General features: G+C 38.3%; 3 protein-coding genes across 5 annotated transcripts in view; 2 read left to right on the top strand and 1 right to left on the bottom strand.

The window, feature by feature from the left end:
- APPL1 (adaptor protein, phosphotyrosine interacting with PH domain and leucine zipper 1) overlaps positions 1–3,240 on the bottom strand; it is a 32,388-nt gene extending 29,148 nt beyond the window's left edge. Inside the window, exon 1 of the mRNA XM_030043840.1 lies at positions 3,063–3,240. Within this exon, the coding sequence (XP_029899700.1) occupies positions 3,063–3,116 (54 nt within the window). The 5' untranslated portion in view covers positions 3,117–3,240. The remainder of the gene's footprint in view (positions 1–3,062) is intronic.
- Positions 3,241–3,588: 348 nt separating this feature from the next.
- Positions 3,589–15,006, top strand: HESX1 (HESX homeobox 1). 3 transcript variants are annotated; one of them, XM_029996253.2, is made up of 6 exons: positions 3,589–3,667; positions 6,015–6,116; positions 10,688–10,939; positions 11,052–11,257; positions 11,543–11,644; positions 12,614–15,006. In XM_029996253.2, exons 3-6 carry the CDS (start codon positions 10,726–10,728, stop codon positions 12,710–12,712), a joined length of 621 nt encoding a protein of 206 aa, XP_029852113.1. In that variant the 5' UTR covers positions 3,589–3,667; positions 6,015–6,116; positions 10,688–10,725; the 3' UTR covers positions 12,713–15,006. The 3 variants fall into 3 exon arrangements, with proteins under 3 accessions (XP_029852113.1, XP_040974742.1, XP_029852114.1); XM_041118808.1 differs by lacking the exon at positions 3,589–3,667 and having other exon boundaries at positions 6,016–6,116; positions 10,681–10,939; XM_029996254.2 differs by lacking the exon at positions 3,589–3,667 and having other exon boundaries at positions 6,030–6,116; positions 10,857–10,939.
- IL17RD (interleukin 17 receptor D) overlaps positions 6,021–24,085 on the top strand; it is a 75,646-nt gene continuing 57,581 nt past the window's right edge. The window contains exon 1 of the mRNA XM_029996248.2: positions 6,021–6,116. The gene's annotated coding sequence lies outside the window, so the exon portion shown is untranslated. The remainder of the gene's footprint in view (positions 6,117–24,085) is intronic.

Genomic DNA, 24,085 nt, shown 5'->3' with positions numbered 1-24,085 from the left:
TTTTCTTCTTTTAATGATAATCAAGGAGTACATACCAAACCTGTACAAAGTATATTATTTGACTATTTTTTTGACATGAAATTCTTTTATTTAACTTGAATTAGATGCCTGGCTGTCTCACAAATATTATCATATCATATAATGCCTACAAGATACTTAAATATTTAAAAAAAACCCCAAACATCATCCTCAACACAATAAATCACTTTAATGGTGGTTCTAGTTAATAAAACTAGAAAAGGGGGGTAGAGGAGGAAAGAGGTGGAGAACTCAAATGTTTGCCAAGTGTGGCAACACATTGTGTCATCCTAATAGCCGTGACTCTCCCATTAAAGGAGACGTACATGAATGAATGAAAAAGAAAAAATTACATAGTACCATAACCACTGAATTATATACTCATGACCTTTAAACCTCAACATAAATAAATCTGAACTTGTAATTTTAAAGGAGTATCATGTGAGGTTTCTGGATTATGCTTACTCTTTAAAGCTGAACACTGTGGAATAAAAGCATTTCTGTATTTTATTGTAAAAATACCACTTATTGATGTCTGAACTTGAAACTGACATTGTATGATATTGATGGAAAGAAAATAATCTGAAACTGTACACAAGTTATGGCAGACTATTCCTTAGCAAAAAATTAGAGGAATTATGTACTCATGTTTCTAGTAAAATTTTGCATCATTTTGCACGTTCTTTAAGATCCTTTCAACCCATGTATATGAGCAGGTACACTAGAAACTGCCAGTGATAAGCTGCACAAAGAAACGACCTAGTTAGAAGTCGGTGAACTGTTAAGCATTCTATGTAATCGTATGTATGGTAGTGTAAGAGACATGAGATAGAGCCTGTACTATCAAGTCTCTTGGCTTTTTTATTGTGCAATGCTTCAGATATGCAACTAAGTCTGAGCAGAAACTCTCTCTAAATATATATATAAACACTGAGTACGTGTGTAATATATGTCTTAAGTTAATATTTAAATTGCACTGCTTTGCATAGCAAAAGACAATGTAAACTTGCCTTTGGTTTATGTCTAAAAACACAGTGGTTAGATTTTTATCCTGTGACAAGAGGAAACGAATGGGTTTTGCCATTTAAGAAAAGCCTTTCCTTCCCTCAGATTGAGTTTGATATGAGGTTTATGTACCTAAAGTTAGTGTCTGAAACATGTCCAAATGTGCAAAACTCCCGTCCATAGTTCAGCACTAAACAACAACCTAGGCTGATGATCTTTTTCAATATTACAGCATAAACACATCAATCAGAAAGTCATGGCAACTCCTAAAGAAAGCAAGGTTTTATTCTTTCTTCAAGCAACATTTGTTGCCATTTTCACTGTACTGATTTCAAAATAATAGAAATGAACTAATGTAATAGAAGACCACAGAGTCCTTGTTATGTCCTTCTAAGAGGTGGTTAGCCAGAATTCACCTGGCATATTAGGTTGACTGAAGGATGTAAAATTTTGTACCTAAAATAGGAGAAGATATTGGCATGTCTAATAATTTAAGCACATCAAACTCAATGGGCTGAGTTAGGCTTTGCTAGTCTATATCACAAATCACCTCAAATGGAAGATTCTAGGATTTATAATCACGTTCCAATACGTAATTTTTTCCATGTGCTTCCCAAGTGAAATTCCAGTCTTGAGTGCTTGGAACCGCCCCCCTCCTCCCCCCCCTTTTTAGGGATCCTAAGTTTATCTTACATTCAACATTTCCTATAAATACGAATAGTTCTACCTTCTGTATACTAAGAACAGACCTTCAACAGATAATTTTGTTAAATTACTACTATTATAACACTTTCAAAAATTTTTCCTCTTCAGGGGAGTACATCAGGTTCAGTCTCTGGGCCAGAGACCATACTACAGGCTAGATCTCATCTAACATCTAGTATTTGAGCTATATGGAGCACTGTCCTTCGGCAAGCAATGATACACTTTCTGCATGGCCTTCTTCTGCTGCCTTTTCTAATTTGTCCCTCCACTTGATGGAGATTTGTTAAAATGGTTGTCATTTTAGGGGTCAAAATTCCCTATTAAGCAAGTGAAGGTTTCTCTTCCTGTGGTTGAGGAATCAAAACTACCCATGCGTATGTTATTACAATATAGGAAGTCTCGTTCATCTACACAAACAGTGCAGCGAAACAATTCAAAAGGCTGTAATAAAAGAAAATATATTGTAAACTTTTTTTTCACATCTAGGAAGAGCAGTACAAAGTACTTGCTGTTGTTGCTGCCAGCAGGAGAAACCAGTGCAACCCAATAAAGCATTTCCTGCTTAACAGTAGTATAAAAGAAATGCCAATGCAATATATGGCATGACTGATGAAGGTCAAGTGGCAGAAATGGAAGTGAAGATATCATCAGAGCAATTAAAGGCCTCTCAGCACCATGGGTTTCCCACCTACTCACAGCATTAACAACCGCCACGATAATCTCATCCAATAACTGCTTTTCATACGTATCTATTAAACCTTAACGCGTTTTTAGTAAAAGACTGAGATAAGAAAAATCCTCTTGAGAAGTAAGGCGGGGTTTTGTCGACACGAGGTCTCCAAAATAAATCACGAATGTAAACGCAGGGGTGGGCAACTAAGGGAGTCAATGCGAGCTACCACCCTGGCGCCCGATGCTGAAGCACAGTACCTCTGGAAAATCGTCAACGAGCTCGCTGCTTTACGAACAGCTCCTCAGCCCGCTGCACACCTGGGAGGAAGCGGTGATGCAAACGGGAAGAAGGCGTCGCCGAGACTGGGGCGACCGGGGCGACTGCCGAAGCTGACAGCCCGAGAGCTGTCAACTTCTGGCCCCAAGCCCCTGCCACGCCACAGGAGCGAGGAGGACGGGAAGGCACCTGGCCGTGCGCGCAGCGTCCCTGCCCCGCTGCCGGGGAGGGCTTCCCCCTCCTCCCGACCGCCGCCGAGGCTCTCCAACGTCTCCCCGAGGGAACGCGGGGGCAGGGAGCGAGAGGGGAGCAGCGCTAGGCCCGACGCCCACGGGTTGGGCCCGAGCTGGCCTTCACCCACCGGCCTGCGTCTTGCCTCTCGTACCTGGGGGCTGTCTTCCAGCGTCTCCTCGATGGGGAGCTTGTCGATGCCGGGCATGGCGGCGGCCGGGGTTGACTCTGCGGCGCTGCAGCTCCCGCACCCCACCGCACGCCCCGCTGACCGGACCCCTCCCCTTCTCCCCAGTCACAACACAGGCGCCCCCGCCCCGCTTCGCGCCGGATGTCCCCGCCCTCCCCCCCCCCCCCCCCACCGCTGCCCGCTTGGTCTTTCTATTGGTTCTCCCACCCCGCCCGCCCAGCTTGTTATTGGCGAGCGGGCCCATCTGTTTGCTTACCCGCGCGCGTGGGGCTCTTGGCGGTGAGAGGTGCGTCGTGCTTCTGCGTGGGCGCGCGGCTGCGCTCCCGCCCTTCGCCGTGCGGGCTGCCCGAGGCGGGAGGCGCGCGCTGCTCCCGCCCGCGCCCCGGCTGGCGGCCCGCGTGCCCCTGCCGCCCGCGTCCCTCGGGGCGGGGGGGGGAGGGGGCAGAGGAGTGCGTCCCTCCCCGTCAGCCGCGGCCCGCGTCTCCCTGTCAGTAAAACGCGGGGCCCTTTTGGCGGTCAGATCGGCTCCCGCTTCTCCCGCCGCGCCGGGCCGCCCCCGGCTCGGGGAGGTGAGTGGGGAGCGGAGGCAGAAACGGACCTTTGCACGCCGAGGTGTCTGTCCGGCGGTGCCTCGGGCAGATGATGGTTGCCAAGCGAAGTTGCTGGGAAAAAACGAGCAAAGTTTTTTTTTTTTTTTTTGCTTTTTACCTTTTCAGTTACATGCTCTGTGTTACAATTCAGTATGTCCCCCTAGCCCTGTTTGTGCTGGATGCTGCTGTTTTCTCAGAACAGACAATTATCTTGGGGGCAGAACCACAGTCGGACTAACGCTGTTCTGTCCCTGTCATGATGGAAGCATCTTTTGCACTCTTTTGGTGTGACGTGGAGTGTCTCTTTTGAGAAGTCCCTTTTTATCCCTGACATGTCTTTCTCCACCGTCCACCAGGGCTTCTATCAAGAAAGTATTTCTATCCCTAACTACCGAGGACTTTTTGTTACCACGTGATAACTTCAGCTGAGGACCTGGTGTTCCTGCTTGTGTCTTAAAAAAACCAAAAATATTGCTGACTACCATTTTTCCCCTTCAGAAGCAAGAATATAATCAGCTCTAATGGACTCCCTACTTTCTTAGGCTGGATAAGCTTAGTGCTGTAGGTTGGTGGCCAATTTTAAATGCTTGAAACTACTGTGTGGGCTCGCTGGAATTGAACCAGATCACTGTGCACTGTTTAAAGAAGAGCGTATTCTTCAGTTGCCCCTTCTGATTAGTATGTTTTGACCAAAGTTATTGTACTTTAAATTATTCCTACAGGTTAAGCAATTAATATTTTAAGAGTAGGTCTCTTAGGATGCGTTGAGTATGTACAAATTGCTAATCAAGAATATCCATCTAAATTTCCATTAATTTAAAAACAGATTAAAATATACTGTGTGTCAAACAAGAGGCTGCATAAAATTCTCACACTTAAAACTAACAAAAGCAAAAACAAATTTTACATAATATTTGAGTTTGTAAACTGGTTCAACTCTGAAATTATTTGATGATACTAAATTTCTGCATTTTAATAGATGATTGGTAACTTTTTAGATGCATCTATTATTACAGCTTAAAAAAAACAAAACAAGAGGGTGCTTCCTTGCTGGTTTTGCCTTTATGTGGCCAGGTGAACTTAGTATAAAACCAGATTAGAAAGTATACCAAGTCATCTGGCAGAGCAAATGATTAACTATTGTGCAGTCTTGCTGTGGAGACCTTTCTTTATGTTGTGTCAGATCATGTTTTACCTTTAAAAGCAGATAAGGGAAAAGGCTGGTATTAAATTACAAACAAAGTTTTTTGAGGGGGGGCGGTTTGCAGGTTTTTTTGTAGGGAGTGGTGAGGAAATTTCAAAGTTACAACTCGGTTCACTCAGTTCATTTACCAGCTCAGCTGGTGGTGACTCACTTGTCTGAAGCAAGTCACACCACTTCTTCCTTTCCCTGTCATATGAGGGTAATAATATAGAGTTATCTTACAAGGTATTTTAAAGACTAAGTCTGGTATCTGTAATTATATATGTGACAGAACACTAGCATTGTTTCATGACCTATATATATGTGCATAGCTTTCTGGTTTTGAGATCAGTTAACTTGTGACTAAGTTTTGCAGCAGTGTTCTGTAAGAAATGCTCTCTGTTTTGTACTATAAGATGTATTTCCCTAGCAGAATTCAGGAAGGTAGTAATGTTAAGTGGAATTGGTTTTAGTTAGCTTTGTATATTTACAGCTGTAAGAAGCAGAGGAAAAAAAGAACTTTACCTGCTATGAATAGAGAACAGCTCTTTGACAATTAAATGTTTTGTAGAAGAAAAACCAAAACACTAACAAATATATCTTTAATGTGTGGAAATGTGCTTTGGTATCTCAGCTGGCATATAGCATAAAAATGTGTCTTGTTCCTGTTGATCTTAGCTATTCAGTTTAATGATTCAGTTTGGTTTAGTAGCAACAGAGGCCTTTCTAATAATTTTGTAGCATACCAGGTCCTATTAGTAGTCAGCTTTTTTAATAGAGCCCTTATGTTGAAACATTCTATAAGATATTACTACTCTTGTTCTTACCTTTTCTGTATGTTTTTTACAAGTGTTACAAGGAATCAAAAAGTTTTATTTGAGATACAAATTTGACAGCAACAGATGAGATTTGATAGTAATGAATTAAAGAATCCCTCTGAACCGTCTAATAAGTGTGTTTTTAGTGTTACACTTTTTTCAGCATTGTAGCCTTTTTGTTACTGTGTGATTTGTGTTGGTTTTTTTGGGTTTTTGGATTTGTGGGGTGGTTTCGTGGGTGGGTTTTTTTTTGTTCTTTCTGCAAAATACTTACTAAGAGGCCTTAAAAATGGGGGGGAACTAACACTTGGCACTGTGTAAACAGGGAGAAGAGCAGCCAACGTCTCTATAGAGGATTCCAGATGTGTCCCCCAATGGAGAGAACATTTTGCCTCTGCTGGAGGGTGAAAGTAGCTGTCTGGATAAGGTAGGCTTTATTCCCATGTTACCTACCGTTTCTCAGACTTCTGTTAGTGCCACCCTTGGATTTACCTTGAATTTATCTGTGTTCACTTAATCTCCCTGGGTAAAAATAGCTTTTACTGCAGCCAAGAAATAGCTAACTGCTTTTAGTCATGTTTTGTGAAAATTGGTGTTAAGAGTTTTGAGGTATTCTTGCCTAAAAAAAAAACAAACAAAAAACCCACAAACTAAAAACTTTTGAGTTTTGAAGTTGGCTTTGAATATAATCTTTGTTATTCATGTTCAAAACATATTTGAAAGTGAGCTATATGCAGCAGAATATCTGAGGTGGTGAAATACTTGTGTGGTGGGGTAAAGAAGCTGTGGGAAAGGTGAGTTGAAAGGCAATTTTTTTGAGTGTGATAAGTAATCAAGAAAGATCATGTATACCATTTATACCTTCTTAAAAAGCTGAAAATATTGCACAGGCTGTTGTGAAAGGTGACTTGGCAGTGGAGTAGCAATGGGTGAGAATATCAAAAGGTAGCAACAGTAAGCATTGGGGTTTTAGACCAAAGCCAGCAAGAACTCTTGGTGTGGTCTCTTCAGCTGGTATAATCAGAGTCCTTAGAGGCTTCACATCTCTAAAGAACAAGAGCTTCATCTACTAAACAGATGAACTCTACTGTCCCTGGGCAAAAAAACCAGTGGTACAAAATCTGAAAGGGACATTAGTTTGCTGCCTCATCAAGTATGTGATGCTGTAAGAGGATTGGATTTGCATATCCAAGGAACAGTGACTTCTCCTATCATTGATTACTTAGGATTTTCGACTTAATGTTTGTTGTGTTGCTCTAATTGCCCCTACAATGGTATTTAGCTAAAACTCCATAGGTAGTTTCATATAGGTTGCAAGGGAAGTATTGATCATTTCTAATGGGCCACAATAAGGAAATATAGTTTTTGAGTGAAAGCTCAAGGTCTATTTACACTTGCAGTGGGAATTCCTAGAAATTTACTACCAGGTATTCTTAGATCTAAAACTTCAAGTTTTCTGCCCTGTGGAAAATACATTTTCATCCTTATTTCTTAGAGAAAGGTTTGTTGACTGTTTATCTTGATAACAAATAGCTTTCTTCTACAAGAAAGCTACTCTTCAAAGAAATCTAGCAACATTTGAATGCTGGACCTTCAGCCAGACTTTCCAGTAGATTTATCTCTACATATATGTTGTTTTAGAATTATAGAATGGTTTGGGTTGGAAGGGGCCTTTAAAGATCATCTAGTTTCAACCCACCTTTGGGACATTTTTCACTGGATGAGGTTGCTCAAAGCCCCAACCAACCTGACCTTGAACACTTCCAGGGATGTGATGGAATTTTGGCATAATGTGGACTTCTTATCTTTAGAATAATTTCTCTTTTCTTGTGAAATTTTCATAAACAGTTATGTGGAGCTGCATTAGCATTATAAAGGTCTCTTAGATACATGGTGTTTCAAATTCACTTAATTTCTCAGAAATTAGAGAGCATAGTGTGAGCATCTACCTTGTGACCTTCTGCATTGGTACTTGCTGTTCCTATATGCAGTTGCAGTCATGAACTCTGTTTAAAAACAGGAGTGTTGATATGTTTCAGTGACTGCATTGCAGTCTCCAGGTCTGATTCAATTCAACATTGAGCAAATGAATGTAATATGATCATTTTAATAACAACACTGTTTCTTACTCAGATAACATTGCTGAATGAACCTAACAGCAAGGCAAGGCTAAACACCAGGTGGCAGTATTTGGTGAGCTTCTAACCTGTGCCTAGCAAATGAGTTAACTGGTTTTGGCCTATTTTATGAAAATTCTTCTTGAGAGTTACAAAGATCTCTTTTTCCTGAAAAGTCATTAAAAACTCTGAAAGAATGAGTGTTTCCAACTGGGAATTAAAAGCAGACTACCCTAAAGAAGTTTTTTTCCATCTTTCACAATCTGAGAGACCAAAAATAAGTTATAATTCATGGTTGACTTAATGGTTAGCTTTGGGAAAGATACGTGCCTCATAAATGTGTCTCTTACCACCACTTATGCCCGTCTTTATTGATAGTTCTTGATAGCTTCCTGAGAAGAACACCTATTAAGGTATTTACCACTTTGAGAGTTGAAGTATGTGGTAATCTGAGTCTCAGCTGTGTGGCTCGGGTTAATGTCATTCATATTCATCCAGAAGAAATAAATATTTTCTGAAACGTTTTGTATCACTGCTTGTGTTGGGTTTTTTTGGGTTTTTTTTAAGTTCTTTAAAAAAAATTAGTGGGCAGTATTTGGAAACTAGCTATTTATATTATAATTATTAAGAGGTTTTTTGTATTATTAAAGTTTTTATCCATTAGTTTCTGGATTCAAGAGGCTGTGTCTCTATTAGTGATCATGCTTTTCACCTCTTTGGGACAGAGCAATCGGTAAGGAGCTCCAAGTTCAGTACAGAAGGAGATGCATTGTTTTCTTTTTGACTTAATGTGTTTTGTGGGAATTTTTTTTTTAATTTTTTTTTAAGACCTGGTGTTCCATGTAGAGACTGTAGAGGCAAAAACTGATCTACCAATCACTGCTGTGTAAGAGGCTTTGCATTATCTCTTTAGTAACCTCTGGACTTGGTGTGCAATCTAAATACTTAAAATAACTGCCAGCAATCAAGAGGAGGAGTCCTGTTGCTTTGTTAAGGTCATAGGTTGCCTTGTTGGGAACAGCTGTACTGAAACATAAAGGGCTGTAAGGCCCTTGCTTAACAGGGTTTCCTGCTGACCTCTAGTTCACCAAATATTCCAGCAAGCAGTGGTTTCATACATAGGTCCTTATGGCTTTTTTGTATGTCTACGCTTTGTGGTTGCTGAGGCTGTTAAATGATGGTTGGAGCTTAGCTTGCCTGTGGTCATTGCAGTTATACTGATGCCACTTCAAGATCCATTGATATGTGCTGATAAGGTATCCTTAGTAAGATCATTTCTTGAATTGTCACTCTTTGATAGATTGGTTTGACAACAATATCACTGCACAACACAAAGTCAGTCCAGGAAGTCAACATTCTTCAGCTGAATGTCCTTCTGATACAAAGCCACATATGGATTGCATTTTTCCTCTGTAGAATCTCCCTCAGCACAGTATCATCAATTCTAGACTGCACCATTTCCTTAGCAATTTTCCTACTTCTGTCTATTCCTAAAGGTTAGTCTTGGGTTGCTTACAAATGTACAGAAAATCAAAGTGGAGGTACTGTTTATTTCCTTAATATTAGTTGGTAGCCATGCGAAAGTGATGGATTACACAGAATAAACTACTCTGAGAAAATGGTAAAACAAGAAAAAATAGAGGACCAGATTTTTCCTCTAAAAGCATATAGTCCTACATGCTCATGTGCTCCTACATAATGTGCTCCAAATTAAAAGTTTTATGTAAGAGGGGTCACTTTTGCATCCTGAAATTAAAATATTGTTTTCATTTTTGCATGCTATAAAATAAAGCTTTGTCCAAAATAAGAAAAGGAGGAATCTCTGTAGAGAGGTTATCCTGAGCCAAAAGCTGGTGTTGAATATGTGACGTGAACTGCTGTGTGGCTGACACAGGATAGCTTGAATATAAAAATGTTACAGTTGGTACTTTCTTTATAATGAATGAAATCAGAATTCTGTTTTCAAACTTTGAACCTCATTACAAAACCTTTACCTCCTTTCTCCCTGTTACTCATGATTTTTGGTCATTTTAAGTGTTTGCTCTGTAGGACTTAAATTTCTATTGGTTATAAACCTACAAGAAGGAAGGAATATCTAGCAGTAAAAGGATGTTTTTAAACCAGTAAATTTGAGCATACTGCTTCTATTAGTTTAAGTTTTGTTTTTATGTTGTAAAGAATGATCAGGAAATTTCACATACGGTATGTTTCAAAAAAGCTGCAACAAAGTTATTTTAATAAGAAAAATGAATGCATGAATTATTTAAAATAGTTGGTGCAACTGTTCCTGTTAGCTAATCCAGGCACTCGGAAGGCAATTACACTGAGCTTTGACAACATTGCCAACCCGCTGCACAGTGCCTTATGCCAAAAGCTATTGTTGTTCTATTGACCATGTTCACCATTACATATGCATATGAAAATACAGAGGCATTTTCATTGGGATTACCCTAATAGCATTAAGAGATTATTTTTTAAATTTCCTTGGAAGGAAATTCACTTAAATGAGATTACTTATTACTTGACTGGTTTCCTATCGTGCTGCTATGTTTAGGTAAGTGGAGTCTATTAGAGTATAAAGTTTTTTAAAAAACTGATTTTATACATTAATGATTTCAAATAAAAGAGAGGTACTATATTTGTGCACAGCTTCTTTTGAGAAAGTTAAGTCGATGTTCTGGTTAGGAGAGATAACACTTTTTGTCCCTCTTGGTGGCCCCCCTAGTGTCACCATTAGTTGCTAATTACTTGCAAACAAATAAACAATTAACTCCTCGTGCCTCTTGGTGGGAGAGTTTTCATTGACATGCTAAAACTTTCTAATAAAAGATTTTAATTAATGACGTTGCAAATCCAACCCCCTTGTCAACATAGCTATAAGGAGGACTTGTGGAGAAATTCAAGTACAGTATACATGCTATGCTGGCTGAAGGTGAAAGCATGGCAAGTACAACGCTACGTGCCACTAATACATCAGCGTCTCAGAATCTTCAGAAAGTGTCTGGTTTTGTAGAAAATAAAACCACACCGTGCTCGTTTTCCATTGAAAGTATTTTGGGACTGGAGCAGAAAAAAGATGGCATTCCAGCTGTGAAACCTCACAGACCATGGATGGATGCATGCGCCAACTTGGGTAAGTCAGTCTGTTTTGTAACCTCTCAAGCTTTTACTCCTTTAAAAGCGTAAAAAAGTAGTTTCTACTGAAAACGAATAAATTGAAACTCTCATTTGCTTGCTTTTTCTAGTTTTAGGTGACGACAGCAATCCTCATCTGCAAATCCCTGTTGTTTGCTATGAAAATCCTTTATTTTGTGCTAACAGTAATCCAGTGCAAGAGGAAAAAGTTTTGAAATGTGAAAAATATTTTTCAGTCACTGAAAGGCTATCTTTCAAACGAGAATTGAGCTGGTACAGGGGTAGAAGACCAAGAACTGCATTCACTAGAAACCAGGTAGGGATTTTCTCGGTATTTAATAAATGAGTAACAATGTAGTTTAGTAAAATGTTGGTAGAAGCCTGTAACAGCTGATTAATTAAGTATGACGTACCTCTGCAGAGAGAAATGTAATCAGGAACTACTGTAAATTAACAGTAATGTTGCTAATTTCAGCAGATCTATGTTTATGCGTGGAAGTCTCCTGTTGAACAAACTAAACGCTTTTTTGTATTTATTTTCTTTTATTACTGCTATGAAGGTAGTGATAACTATTCAACAAGTGTGTTTTAATCTCCTCAGATTGAAGTCTTGGAAAATGTTTTTAAAATGAACTCCTACCCTGGCATTGATATTAGAGAAGAGCTAGCTCGCAAATTAGATTTAGATGAAGACAGGATCCAGGTAAATAAAAATGTATTTGAACTTTTCTGTAATTCTATCTATATGTACTCTCTGGTTATATAACTAAGTAGTTTGATAGCAGTAGCAATAATTTTAATAATCTCAATTTAAAACAATGTAAATTTATACATGTAGTATGCCCTCAGTGATTTGTGAAATGGAAGCCATTGAATTCCTTCTGAAATATGAAACTTTCTTCCATAGCATTGATGAGGTATTCATCGCTACAATTTTTGTTATATCTGCTCTGTTAATCTCTAGTTATCATGTGCAGAACTTGATATTTGCCTCCGCACTTTAAAATCATGTTTATATTATGCTGGTCATCATTTGAAAAACATTTGAAACAAATATTGAAATAATTTGTATGAATGTCTAAGTATTTTGTGAGACACTCAGTAGAGAGCACACATGTGTTAAACCAATGTTTGAGCCTATGTCTTCATCTGGCCAAAAGCAAAATCTACTTGGGGATTTTAATTATTGATTTCCAGTAGTCCAATGTGATAAGAAGCATACCATAAACATTAGAATTTGGGCCTCACCTTGATGTTTATTAAGCTTTTGATGCAAATATTATGTTAGGGTTGGTGGGAAGCTTGATGTTGCTATTAATTAAGCAGCTGAAGAAATAACACCTTAAGACTTGTGTGTGAATTCCAGACGTTCAGGATATTCCAGGGTCTGATTCAGTGTCACTGAAGTTAATATTAGTTTTTATAGTAATTACAGTGAAGCTGGTCCTCACTTTCCAGTTAAGCTGGGGGTATTATTTTCTTCATCTGCGGTGTTAAAATTATTGCAGGTAGCTACAGGCCATCATCTGCAGATTTTAAATTTGTATTGAACTTCCAAACTAATGTCATTACACAAAATACTGTAAAGTTATGTGAGTATTTTTAAGTTTCAAAGCTTATTCTGCTTACAGTGCTGTATTTCTGAAAAGCACGCCTTTTCTTTCAATTTTAGATCTGGTTCCAGAACCGTCGTGCAAAGCTGAAAAGGTCACACCGAGAATCTCAGTTTCTAATGGTGAAAAATACTTTCACCTCCAGCCTGCTAGAGTAGAAAGAAGGATGGTTTGCTGTTACGGCAGTACAACAGCACATGAAGAATTTTTGGAATTTTCATAACTTGTATTAAGTAGCGGTGATATATTAATTATGACTTTATCCCCAGATTTGAAAGTTTATCATAATTTTCATTCAAATAAACTAAATACTTAAAGTTATTATAATCTACTTTTTGTGGAAAAAGTAAACTTTTCCTATATATTTTAATAAGTATTTTCAGAAGAGTTTAGATATCTTTGAAGTTTAAAAAAATCCAAACCATAGGTTGCACAAGACTTTCAGCTAGTATGAATTACAGCAGCTTAACTGAAGATGACTTAACAAAGCCTCATACTTTTAAAAAAAGTCTGTTTAAAGTCTGAAATACACAATATGCAAAATAGAATTTGCTACCTGAAACAGATTGTGTGCTACATTGGAGTTTAAATAGCTTATTTATAAAGAGTACGATAGTTTTCATAAAGAACATAATTTTTAGAAAAAGGTGTCTCAAATGGAAGGGCTAGTATTCAACTGACTGTTCGGTTTAGAAGAATTGTTTGGTTTAAAGAAGCTGAAAATTATAATATTTTTATATCATATTTTAATTAATTTAGGATATTTGCCTATTTAATATTTGAACTTGGCTATTTCCAAGTTAATTTTAGGGTGTTGAATTCATTTTTATCTAACAATACATGAAAGTATGTTTGATATTCAGCCTGAAGTCTACATGCATAAGGAGAGCCTTATCCAAAAAAACCAACTCTTCCTGGCCATGATGTAGGAAAACATTGTAAGTATGCATTTATACCATTCCTTGTTCAGCAGCGCTTTAAGCACTTGCTTGAAGTGCTGGTGTCCTTCAGTGAGACTTCAGCCTGTGTTTCTTACTGGAGATATGTTCTACATGGGCCCAGCTGTATATACAAAAAGTCATTTTGTGTTAGGCTGATGGTTCAGCAGAAGCGCTGACTTTAAATGATATTTCAATCTTTAAACCTGAAAGAAGTAGTAAATCCCCAAAAATTTAGACATAAAGCTTTGTTAATTGCATTTTCCCACTTCGCTGACTTGAAAAATGTTTTATTTTGAACGAAAAATATATTTACAGTAGTCAAAAAACTGAACTGAATCATTGTATCTGATTTAAAAAAAAAAAAAAGCATAGGGAAAAATTTTGAAAACTAGGGAGAGGAAATTATGTGAGTGCTTCTGACATTCAAATTGTTTTTATCTAACTCAGAGTATAGATCTCAGACTAACTATCCCACATTGAAGGAATGCTTATCCACTGAGCTATGATGTTGGTTTCCAGATTTCTTGTGGAAACGCTTCATACAAAGTACTTTGATATTCACTGGAGGAAGAATTTGAGCCAGTCTTCAGTCTACATACCGTAGCCACCAGACTCATTCACAGTCTGACACTCAGCTTCTATGAACTCAGTTAGGACACTGAGGATGTAGAAGTCAGCATATCATTATTAATATAGGCTAAATATAAATAGCAAAAAAGGGGAAAAAAAATCCATAGCATCTTGCAGTGTTTTAGTAGTGCAAATACAGTTAGATTGTTCTTCACTTGCACTTTCTTGTTTAATAAAGTGACAACAGATTTTTTTTTCCTGGCATGTTACTTTCAATGTAGTATAGTGTCTAGAAGAGGTAAGTCTTAAAATTTTAAAGACCTGTCTCTACTGCTTCCAGACAGTTTTTGATTCCTATAACTCTTCTAACATGCTCTGCTTTTCCGTCGGTATGTGTTCTTTCTTATGACATCTCTTTACATTTCAGTTGTTACAATGGATGATTTAATGTAGCTTTGCTGAATGTTTGCAAGGTATTGCGAAATGCAGTTAGTTAGGATTTTACCAGAGAACATTGTACCTGTTATATCATGAACAAACCAAGTATTGCTCTTCCTTTCTCGATGCTTGCATCCATGATATCTGCTGTCCTATAGAATGAAAGGTAAGTTTGAGAAAAGCTGTGATAGAAAAAGCTTAGTTTTATGTAGTCTCATATTAGGAAGACTAAAGGGAAGGGTGATCTGACCTCAGTCCTTAGTTGATATTTTGGATGATAGGTTGAGATATAAGAGTTTGAATAAAAAACATTTCTATATTTTCTGAAAAATATTACTGAAAAGCTGCATTACTTTAGAACCAGGCTACAGGTATTTGCCATTTTGTGTCCTTTAACTTCATGGGCCCATTGCCTTCATTTTTATAGAATCTCTAAAATCTTGAATTGTTTGACTTTGCTCCTGGAAATCCTATTTCAGTGTGACAATAAAAACTTTTATCCAATATTGAAATGTTAATTATTCATGCTTTGTTGGATTCAGGAAATAACATTAGTAACAACTTCTGTTGTATCCTGCATTCAAAAAAATGCCTAAGAGAAATGGAGCCAAATCCATTAGGAATAGTTTTTAGAGAAATTGGAATCTCAATTCAGATGCCTACCTGATCTGGTTAAAGGTAAAGACAATATTGCGAGTGCATGAATTCTATGTTGTTTTTCTTCTCACCCCAAAACATATATTGCCCATAGCTTAACCTTACTGCAGGTAATTTGAAACTATTGTCTACTTTACTGCTGGAAACAAGGTTTCCAGCAGCAACAGATTAGACTAATCTGTACAGATTGATGCCTAAGAACCTTACTCTATTATCTGGCAAATACCTAAATACACCTAATGTCTCTTATAATGGAACTTGTCTCAAGTGACGGAAGTCTGACAAAGCAATTTAAGAGGAGTAGAATAGTAGCAGAATAATAATAGCACCAGCCCTGGTATCCAGCTCTCAATTAGCAGACGTTACCAGAAGGATGGTTGGTGTAAGGTAGTACAAGTGTAGCACATACTCCTGAAGGGCAGAAAGTTTAATAGCATAATTGCATTATTTGCTTCATCCTGGCTTAGTTTGTTCTTTCCAAAGTAAATGCATCAAGAAGTTAAAGGAGAACCTCAACTTTACATTTATACCTACTTTGACCAGCATGGGGTTAAATTGTGGCCATCACTTTCTCAAATACAGCTGAATTTTTTTCCACCTTAAAAAAAAAAATATGCCTGGACTTCACAGGGTTTTCTAATCTTGTACTTCCTGATAATATGCAGCTTTCTGGGCTAGCTTGGTAATACATGCAATACGTGATGTTCCCTGTCTAGGCACAGCGAGTCCAAAGAACAGTAGTGGATGAGACTGTCAGAAGAGGCTACCATGTGTGCTGAAATCTGGTCCCACTCCAGTTTTGCATACTTTGCCTTGCAGTGTTTCTGTTTGTGTATCTACCCTTCAGAACTGTGATCAGAAAAGTCTCACTCTTCTTGGTTCCTATTCTGACGTAAGATTTGTGAAGCCACAACCTCCTTTACTTCCAGCCATGTTGCCTGGCATTGGCTCCAGTGATCAGTCGACCCTGTGATAAGCTAATACATTTACTAGGATGGTGAAAAACTCTTATAACAAAAAACCTGGCTAGTCGTAGTACCTTAATATTGGCAAGCTGTTACGTCAACATCCATCAAATAGGTCCAGTTCCTGTGACCCTAATTGGGATGCTGGGCTGCATAATTATTTGTTTTAAATTGATGTTCTTCTCTTAATTAGTGTCTCTATCTTTGATTTTTTTCTTTTTTTTTTTTCCCTAACCACAAACTTCAGCAGTGCCCAATGCTGTCCAAAAAAGATGACCTATGCTCACGGTCTAAAAGCAGATTCAAATTAATTTATTCCAAAGAGCCAATGCTTCCGAAGTTCCATTGTAATATTATTACTTGAAGCATACATAAAAGCATAGTTTGAAACTTAGTCTGTAAATTACCAATGTTAGCATTGAAAGCCCAGATTTAGAACACCATTCATTAAATTGTCGCTTAAAACTTTGAATTTGCAATTATTTAGTTTATCAAGTCTGTTCTTACAAATAGGAAGCTAGCACACCAGCAAGCTGTATGTTATAATTTTCCTGGTGTGTGTGGGTACATCTACAATTTTCTAGTTGTTTGAGGTTTTGTATTGAAAATACTTCCAGAGCAATGAAACCCAGGACTTTTTATAGTTATATGTAAGAAGATTAATGCTGTGTTCATAACATTATTAAAAGGAAATGTGGCTTTAAAAATCATCCAGTATTTATGTGACTGGATTTAACAAAAGACTTGCACAAAAGTAGCATAAAATCATTTGCAAACACCTTCAGTTTACCTAACATGAAATTAAGCTAATTTTAAAGTTGATATTAACTCTCTGCATTAACTAGCAATTATAAAATCAAAGCTTTTTAGAAATTGGTTGTAAAATAACCTTTTTTTTTTTCTTCTTTTTTTTTGATTCCTTGGATTGACTTAGTTTCCCTATCAATTGTTAGGTTGGTGCTCTTTGTCCCTTTGCTTTAACAGACTTAATATTACATAATAGGATGGGAAATATAAGGTATTTTATTTTCACAAATACTTTTGAACAATAGCGATTGACCTACGTTATTATTTCATGTCCTGTTATTTGTGTCATGGATTCATCTTGACTCAAAACCATATTCTGTTACTTTTATTAGAGCTATTTAGAATATCTTACATACTTATTTGATAATGGAACAGTAAAAAGACAAAGTAGTAATGATCATTATGTGAGGGGTAGCTGGGGCTGTTCAGCATCTTGGGGGGAGGGAGTATCCCATCTGATTGCATGACAAAGGAAGTTCAAGTGGTCATAATGGGCAAAGAATTGTTAGTGAGGGAGAGGAATCTAGGGCTGTTGAAGAGCCATCAGTTCTAGATTCCTTTGTGGGGGAATAGTCCCTTGACTTGCATGACTTCAGGGGGAAAGGGTTAGACAGAAAATGTGGAAGACCAGTCTTTCTACTTTGGGCACCCAAAGCTGATATTGGCATGGACTGGCAGTATTAGACCAAATCAGGAGAATCTCAGAAAGTATGAAGTGCCATGTTAGCATGGCACAGTATTAGCATTGCTGTTTTACTTTCTTAGATTAACTAGCAAAATAGAAAACTAATCGTATATTTGTTGTGTTCAGACGAAGCAACAACTTGAATTTCTTCTAATACCTGTTTTTGCAGGATGCTGTTTATTAGTAATGAGGCAAGAACATGATCAAAAATGCTTAGGCATATACAGGCCTTGGTGTAGTTGTGATGTAATTGCCGATGACTTTCATACCACCATATATGTTTTATATTTGATCATATGAATGTGGTACAGTGCTGGTATTAGAGTGATAGAACAAGTGGTGCATTGCCTGTGCCTTAATTAAAAAAAATTTAAAAATGCAAAGAACAAAAGAACAGTGAAATAATAGATTTTTCAAGTGTTTTTTGATCCATGCTGCGAATCAGTTGGTGTAGTCTAGTGCCTTTAGCAAACAGATTGTCTCTTGATTCAAACAGGGCTCAAGTAATGCTTTTGATACCAATTTTCAGGCATGGTAATCTGGTTTGGGATATTGTAAGGATCTGTATGTGTGGCCTGTAAATATGATACCATACCTGGATTGGGAGGGAAATACATATTCCTTCTTTTTGGATTTGCAGTCCAATATTTTGTTTTTCCTAGCTCCTAAACCACTCTTCCTCTGCCACTGTGATGGCTGGAGAACCCAATGAGTATAGTCTATCACTCTTTTCCTTAATATTGTGCAATTTGGAGCAAAAAGGACAAAGGTCAGCTGGTGGAATAAGATAGTCCCCTTCATTAAAAGTTATCTACATTACGTTATTAGTCTTGTTACTTATCACTGTAAAATTTGATTAATTTGCCATTTTTAAATTGCATATGTAAGCATGTGTTTCAAACTTGTTATCTCATGGTGATCTTTTAAAAAAAAAACCAAAAACCCAAAAAACCAACTGTAACTTTGTACCAACTTAATTACAGTACCTTATTTTTCTCTAATTCTTTCTTGCTCTTTTAACACTGAATTTTTATTTTACCAATCTGTATCATTTTACTACTTCTAAGGTGATAAGTGCCTGTCCACAATTTCTAGATTCTGGGGCAGTCTTTTGTCTGTGTATAACCAAATTATGTTTTATATATTAAATGAAAATTTATATATATATTTTAATGATAGATTTCACACTCTTTTAATATTTGGAATAGTATTGCATCAATCATAGTAATACTCCAAAATATCTTGGGATTCAGTTTCTATGAATGATACCATATTAAGGAAATTAGAAGATAGCAGATCAAATATTCTGCATTAAAGATTGTTGGCTATATATTAGCTGCATCTTAACCACTTTGATTTTTTGTTTTAAATCAGACTTCCTAAATCTTGAAACAGTGATGTCTGTATTTGAAATGCCTATAAAAATGCTGGGCTGCTTTTGCCCTCTTCTGGCTAGATTTTATAATTACAGTTCTACATGTTAAATTAATTTTGAGTAAAATCTGCAGTCATGAGTTAGGCTGTAGGTAGACAGAATGCCAGCAGGTGACTACCTATTTTAATTGTTGTATGAACTTTGTGACAAAATTTATATTGTACGTGCATACAAATGCTTGACGTTGGGCCTGATTTTCAAATGTTCTGAGTGATCAATATTGAACTGAACCTAGTGAAAATTGGTGGGCGCTTAATATTTTTGATAGTCTGAACATTTATTAATAATTAGCTATTACCTTAAGAATTCAGGTGTGGGCAGCCAACCTTTTAAAATCTTGCTTCTAAATTAATTTAGGCTGCTTTCATGAATACATGTTTATAAGACTGCCCAACATAGTCAATTTATAGTAGCAAATCTTTTTACATTCCAGAAAGCATTTGACAAAGTGGCCAGTAATTCTAAAAAATCCACCCCTTATAGTGTAAAACTTAGAATAACTTCTGGTACAGTATCTACTAATATAATTCTTCTGTGGTAATATCAAAGTTGACAATGCAAAGGTTTGCCATCAGAAACACTTATTACTACCAGACTTTTCATTTATCACTGTTTTAACACATTAGACGGATAAGAAATTACTTTGTGCTGTTTAAATACTGTGCATTTCTTAACAGTTTGTCTTGAATTTCAAAGTGTTCAGTCAGGGTAGAATATTAAAAAAATGTGATAGTATCCACTTTAATTCCTTTCTTGATTCAAATATTTGTAAGTTACCGGGTAGATATTTGGATATGAGGCATACAGTGAAATGCAATTATCTCACTTCAGAGTTGGAACAGCATCTTATTCTATGCTACAGGATGTGTCTATCTGACAATATAATTGCAAATTGCTCTAATTCCTTTTGACACAGAAAAGAAGTCATAGGGAAGCATTGCCCTTAGAATGCAGGCAGCTAGGGCTAGATGTAATTCAAGGTTAATATTCAAGGGTCACCTCTTCCAAGCTCAGGAGCAATGCATCCCAACAAAGAGGAAATCAGGCAAAAACGCCAGGAGGCCTGCATGGATGAACAAGGAGCTCCTGGACAAACTCCTACACAAAAAGGAAGCCTACAGAGGGTGGAAGCAAGGACAGGTAGCCTGGGAGGAATACAGAGAAATTGTCCGAGCAGCCAGGGATCAGATTAGGAAAGCTAAAGCCCTGATAGAATTAAATCTGGCCAGGGATGTCAAGGGCAACAAGAAAAGCTTCTATAGGTATGTCGGTGATAAAAGGAAGACTAGGGAAAATGTGGGCCTTTTCCGGAAGGAAATGGGAGACCTGGTTACCTAGGATATGGAGAAGGCTGAGGTACTCAACAACTTTTTTGCCTCAGTCTTTACCAGCAAGTGCTCCAGCCACACTGCCCAAGTCACAGAAGGCAAAGCAGGGACTGGGAGAATGAATAACCATCCACATCTAAGGAACCTGAGGGTGCGCAAGTCCATGGGACCTGATGAGATGCACCCATGAGTCCTGAGGAAACTGGAGGATGAAGTGGCTAAGCCAGTCTCCATCATATTTGAGAAGTTGTGGCAGTCTGGGGAAGTTCCCAATGACTGGAAAAGGGGAAACATAACCCCCATTTTTAAAAAGGGAAAAAAGGAAGACCCAAGGAACTACAGGCCAGTCAGTCTCACCTCTCTGTGCCTGGTAAAGATCATGGAGCAGATCCTCATGGAAACTATGCTAGAGCACATGGAAAATAAGGAGGTGACCGGTGCCAGCCAGCATGGCTTCACTAAGGGCAAATCGTGCCTGACAAATTTGGTGGCCTTCTATGACAGGGTTACAGCATTGGTGGACAAGGGAAGAGCAACAGATATCATCTACCTGGATGTATGCAAAGCATTTGACACTGTCCTGCATGACATCCTTTTCTCTAAATTGGAGACATGGATTTGACAGATGGACCACTTGGTGGATAAGGAACTGGCTGGATGGTCACACTAAAAGAGCTGTGGTCAACGGCTCGATGTCGGAGTGGAGACCAGTGATGAGTGGAGTTCTTCAGGGGTCATTATTGGGACCGGTGCTGTTGAACATCTTTGTCAGTGACATGGACAGTGGGACTGAGCGCACCCTCAACAAGATTGCTGACGACACCAGGCTGTGTGGTGCGGTCGAAGTGCTGGAGGGAAGGGATGCCATCCAGAGGGACCTTGACAGACTTGAGAGGTGGGCCTGTGGGAACCTCATGAAGTTCAACAAGGCCAAGTGCAAGGTCCTGCACATGGGTCAGGGCAATTCCAAGCACAAATACAGGATGGGCAGAGAATGGATTGAGAGCAGCCCTGACGAGAAGGACTTGGGAGTGTTGGTTGACGAGAAGCTCAACATAACCTGGCAACGTGCGTTCACAGCTCAGAAAGCCAACCATATCCTGGGCCGCATCAAAAGAAGCGTGACCAACAGGTCGAGGGAGGTGATTCTCCCCCTCTACTCCACTGTCGTGAGACCCCACCTGGAGTACTGCATCCAGCTCTGGGGCCCCCAGCATAAGAAGGACATGGACCTGTTGGAGCGAGTCCAGAGGAGGGACATGAAGATGATCAGGGGGCTGGAGCACCTCCCCTGTGAAGACAGGCTGAGAGGGTTGGGGTTGTTCAGCCTGGAGAAGAGAAGGCTCTGGGCAGACCTTATAAAGGCCTTCCAGTCCCTAAAGGGGGCCTACAAGAAAGGTGGAGAGGGACTTTTTTACAAGAGCATCTAGTGATAGAACAAGGGGTAATGGCTTTAAACTGGAAGAGGGTAGATTTAGCTTAGATACAAGGATGAAGTTCTTCCCTGTGAGGGTGGTGAGGCCCTGGCACAGGTTGCCCAGAGAGGTTGTGGCTGCCCCATCCCTGGCAGTGTTCAAGGCCAGGTTGGATGGGGCTTTGAGCAACCTGGTCTAGTGGAAGGTGTCCCTGCCCATGGTAGAGGCGTTGGAACTAGCTGATCTTTAAGGTCCCCTCCAACCCAAACCATGCTATGATTCTCTGATATTTTTGTGAAACCTAAGTAAGTTATGTGGAAAACCTCCTTTTCTTGTAGACATTCTTGTTTAAATGAGAAAACTGATCCAGTCTTTCCCTTCTTTCCTCTGTAAACATACAGTCCTGGGCAGTAAGTTTTATCACAAATTACAGTTTAGTAGGAGTGGTGTTTTCAGTGATTGTTACTATTATCATCAAATTAGAAACAAATAATAATTAACTTATATTAACATGCATTAACTTTCTATGTAAGTATTAACAAATCTTGTTCATTGTGTTTGATCAGTCTATTTTTGTCTGCATATTTATCTTACTCCTTCAAAAAATAAGCAGATAACTCAATCCTGATCCAACTACTTCAAATTTTTGTTTTAAAAGAATGTGCTAGATTGTAGATAGAAAGAACCTTGAGTTTGCTTGTTTGAGAGGTAGGGCTGCCAGCAACAATTGTCATTCCTAGCAGGCCCCTTCCTCTTTTTTTTAGCCCAGTCTTGTAGATTTGCTGTGGATTCTTTTATAAATCTGCTATAAAATGTTTTAAAATTCTTCTCTGAAATATTGTTATGTATCTATCACATAAACAAAGATTGCTATTTCCATATGCTTCCAGCCTTAGTATTTTCTTTTGTTTGTGTATTTCCCATAGTGGGAATAGAATGAGGTGCTATTGACAAAGTGCTTTCCAATCTTCTCCCATAATGGTTATACAATAGTAAGATTTTTTTAATTCTTCCGGCCATGTTCCTATTGTTCTGTAACAGTATCTGTTACGAGTGTCTCTATGCATTTTAATTACAAAAATCTTCAAAACATTTTCTTTAGTCTTAATTACCCTTAGCTTTTGGCCTCAAATAACAAATGATGTCATCCTGAAGTGCTTGAGCAAATAGCTCTCCCTCAGTTAAATGGGAAAGGGTTTAAGGCAGGTTATGCTCAGTGAGGGGTCTCTTAGTGTGCTAGGATTAATTTTGCAGACATTGCCACAGGATGCTGTTGAATTTCAGAATAGACTGTTAAATCAGGTTAGGGTTGCTCCCCCCACCCCTTTCCCCTCCCCTGTATTTCCCTGCAGAAGAAAAATGACAAGTTGTCTGGGTGGAAAGTATTGTGCTGTAATAAGAAAGGGTTGAGATCAAAACTAAAACTGAGAAACTTTTGTAAAAACATTACTTTATTAACTATTTTAGCATTTATTCAAACTGCATTGTGGGGATCTTGATTTGCATTTTTAATAGTTGATTGAGATGAAATGCCTATATTGCAGAAAAAATTTATTTTAAAATTGAACATTAAAAATTATTATTAAAGAATAAAACATAGATAACTTCGGGGATACAGTTGTTGGTTTGGAATATTAATAGTTCAACAGAATTTTTATTGAAAAATGACTCTTCCCTGCAATTTTTCATTTTCTTTGCATCACAAATCTACTTTTCTCTGAAAGTGCAGTTTCATATTACACCTAATCCAGGGTAACAGAAGACTGCTGCTGAAAGATGCAGTCCTGCCCTGCTCGCTCTTTTCTGAGAAACAACATGTGGCCACAGAGTGAGTCAATTCAGCATGCCTTTGGAGCGGGGAGGAGTGTATTTGGTGGCACATCAGTAAGCTGAATCATCGCAGGGAACTCATCTGTCTGTTCCTTTATTATATTCATATGAATAATCAGATGCAAAACTAAAAAGAAGTACAGAGACTTGACATTTGACTGCAAACGTTCTCTGCCAGCAGAACAAGTTGCCCTGTATACGATACAGAGAACTGTGAGGTCTGGGGAGTGGTAATATTATATGAAGATTTGCATCCATGGGTCACTGATAAATTGTTATTTTGATGGTCATCAGAGGTAATTTTCGTATAATGACTGTTTGGTTTGTTTCAGTCAGTTCCTTTTCACCATCACTTAATCTTACATCTGATGCTAACTTGAGCCTTTAGGAATATAGGACTGAAACTTCCTTGGTCATTAAGTGCAATTTCCTGTAGAAGACATTAAGTCATCCAGAAAGG

This window comes from Aquila chrysaetos, chromosome 20, assembly GCF_900496995.4.
Source record: "Aquila chrysaetos chrysaetos chromosome 20, bAquChr1.4, whole genome shotgun sequence".
NCBI classification, from domain to species: Eukaryota; Metazoa; Chordata; class Aves; order Accipitriformes; family Accipitridae; genus Aquila; species Aquila chrysaetos.
Note: the sequence above shows the minus strand (reverse complement) of the source record. Positions and strands in the feature narration are given on the sequence as shown.

Excerpts from the sequence above, each read along its gene's own strand:
- HESX1 (XM_029996253.2), top strand. The coding sequence starts at position 10,726 with ATGCTGGCTGAAGGTGAAAGCATGGCAAGTACAACGCTACGTGCCACT. Across the intron at positions 11,258-11,542 it reads CTGCATTCACTAGAAACCAG|ATTGAAGTCTTGGAAAATGT; the intron begins GTAGGGATTTTC and ends TAATCTCCTCAG. Across the intron at positions 11,645-12,613 it reads TAGATGAAGACAGGATCCAG|ATCTGGTTCCAGAACCGTCG; the intron begins GTAAATAAAAAT and ends TTTCAATTTTAG.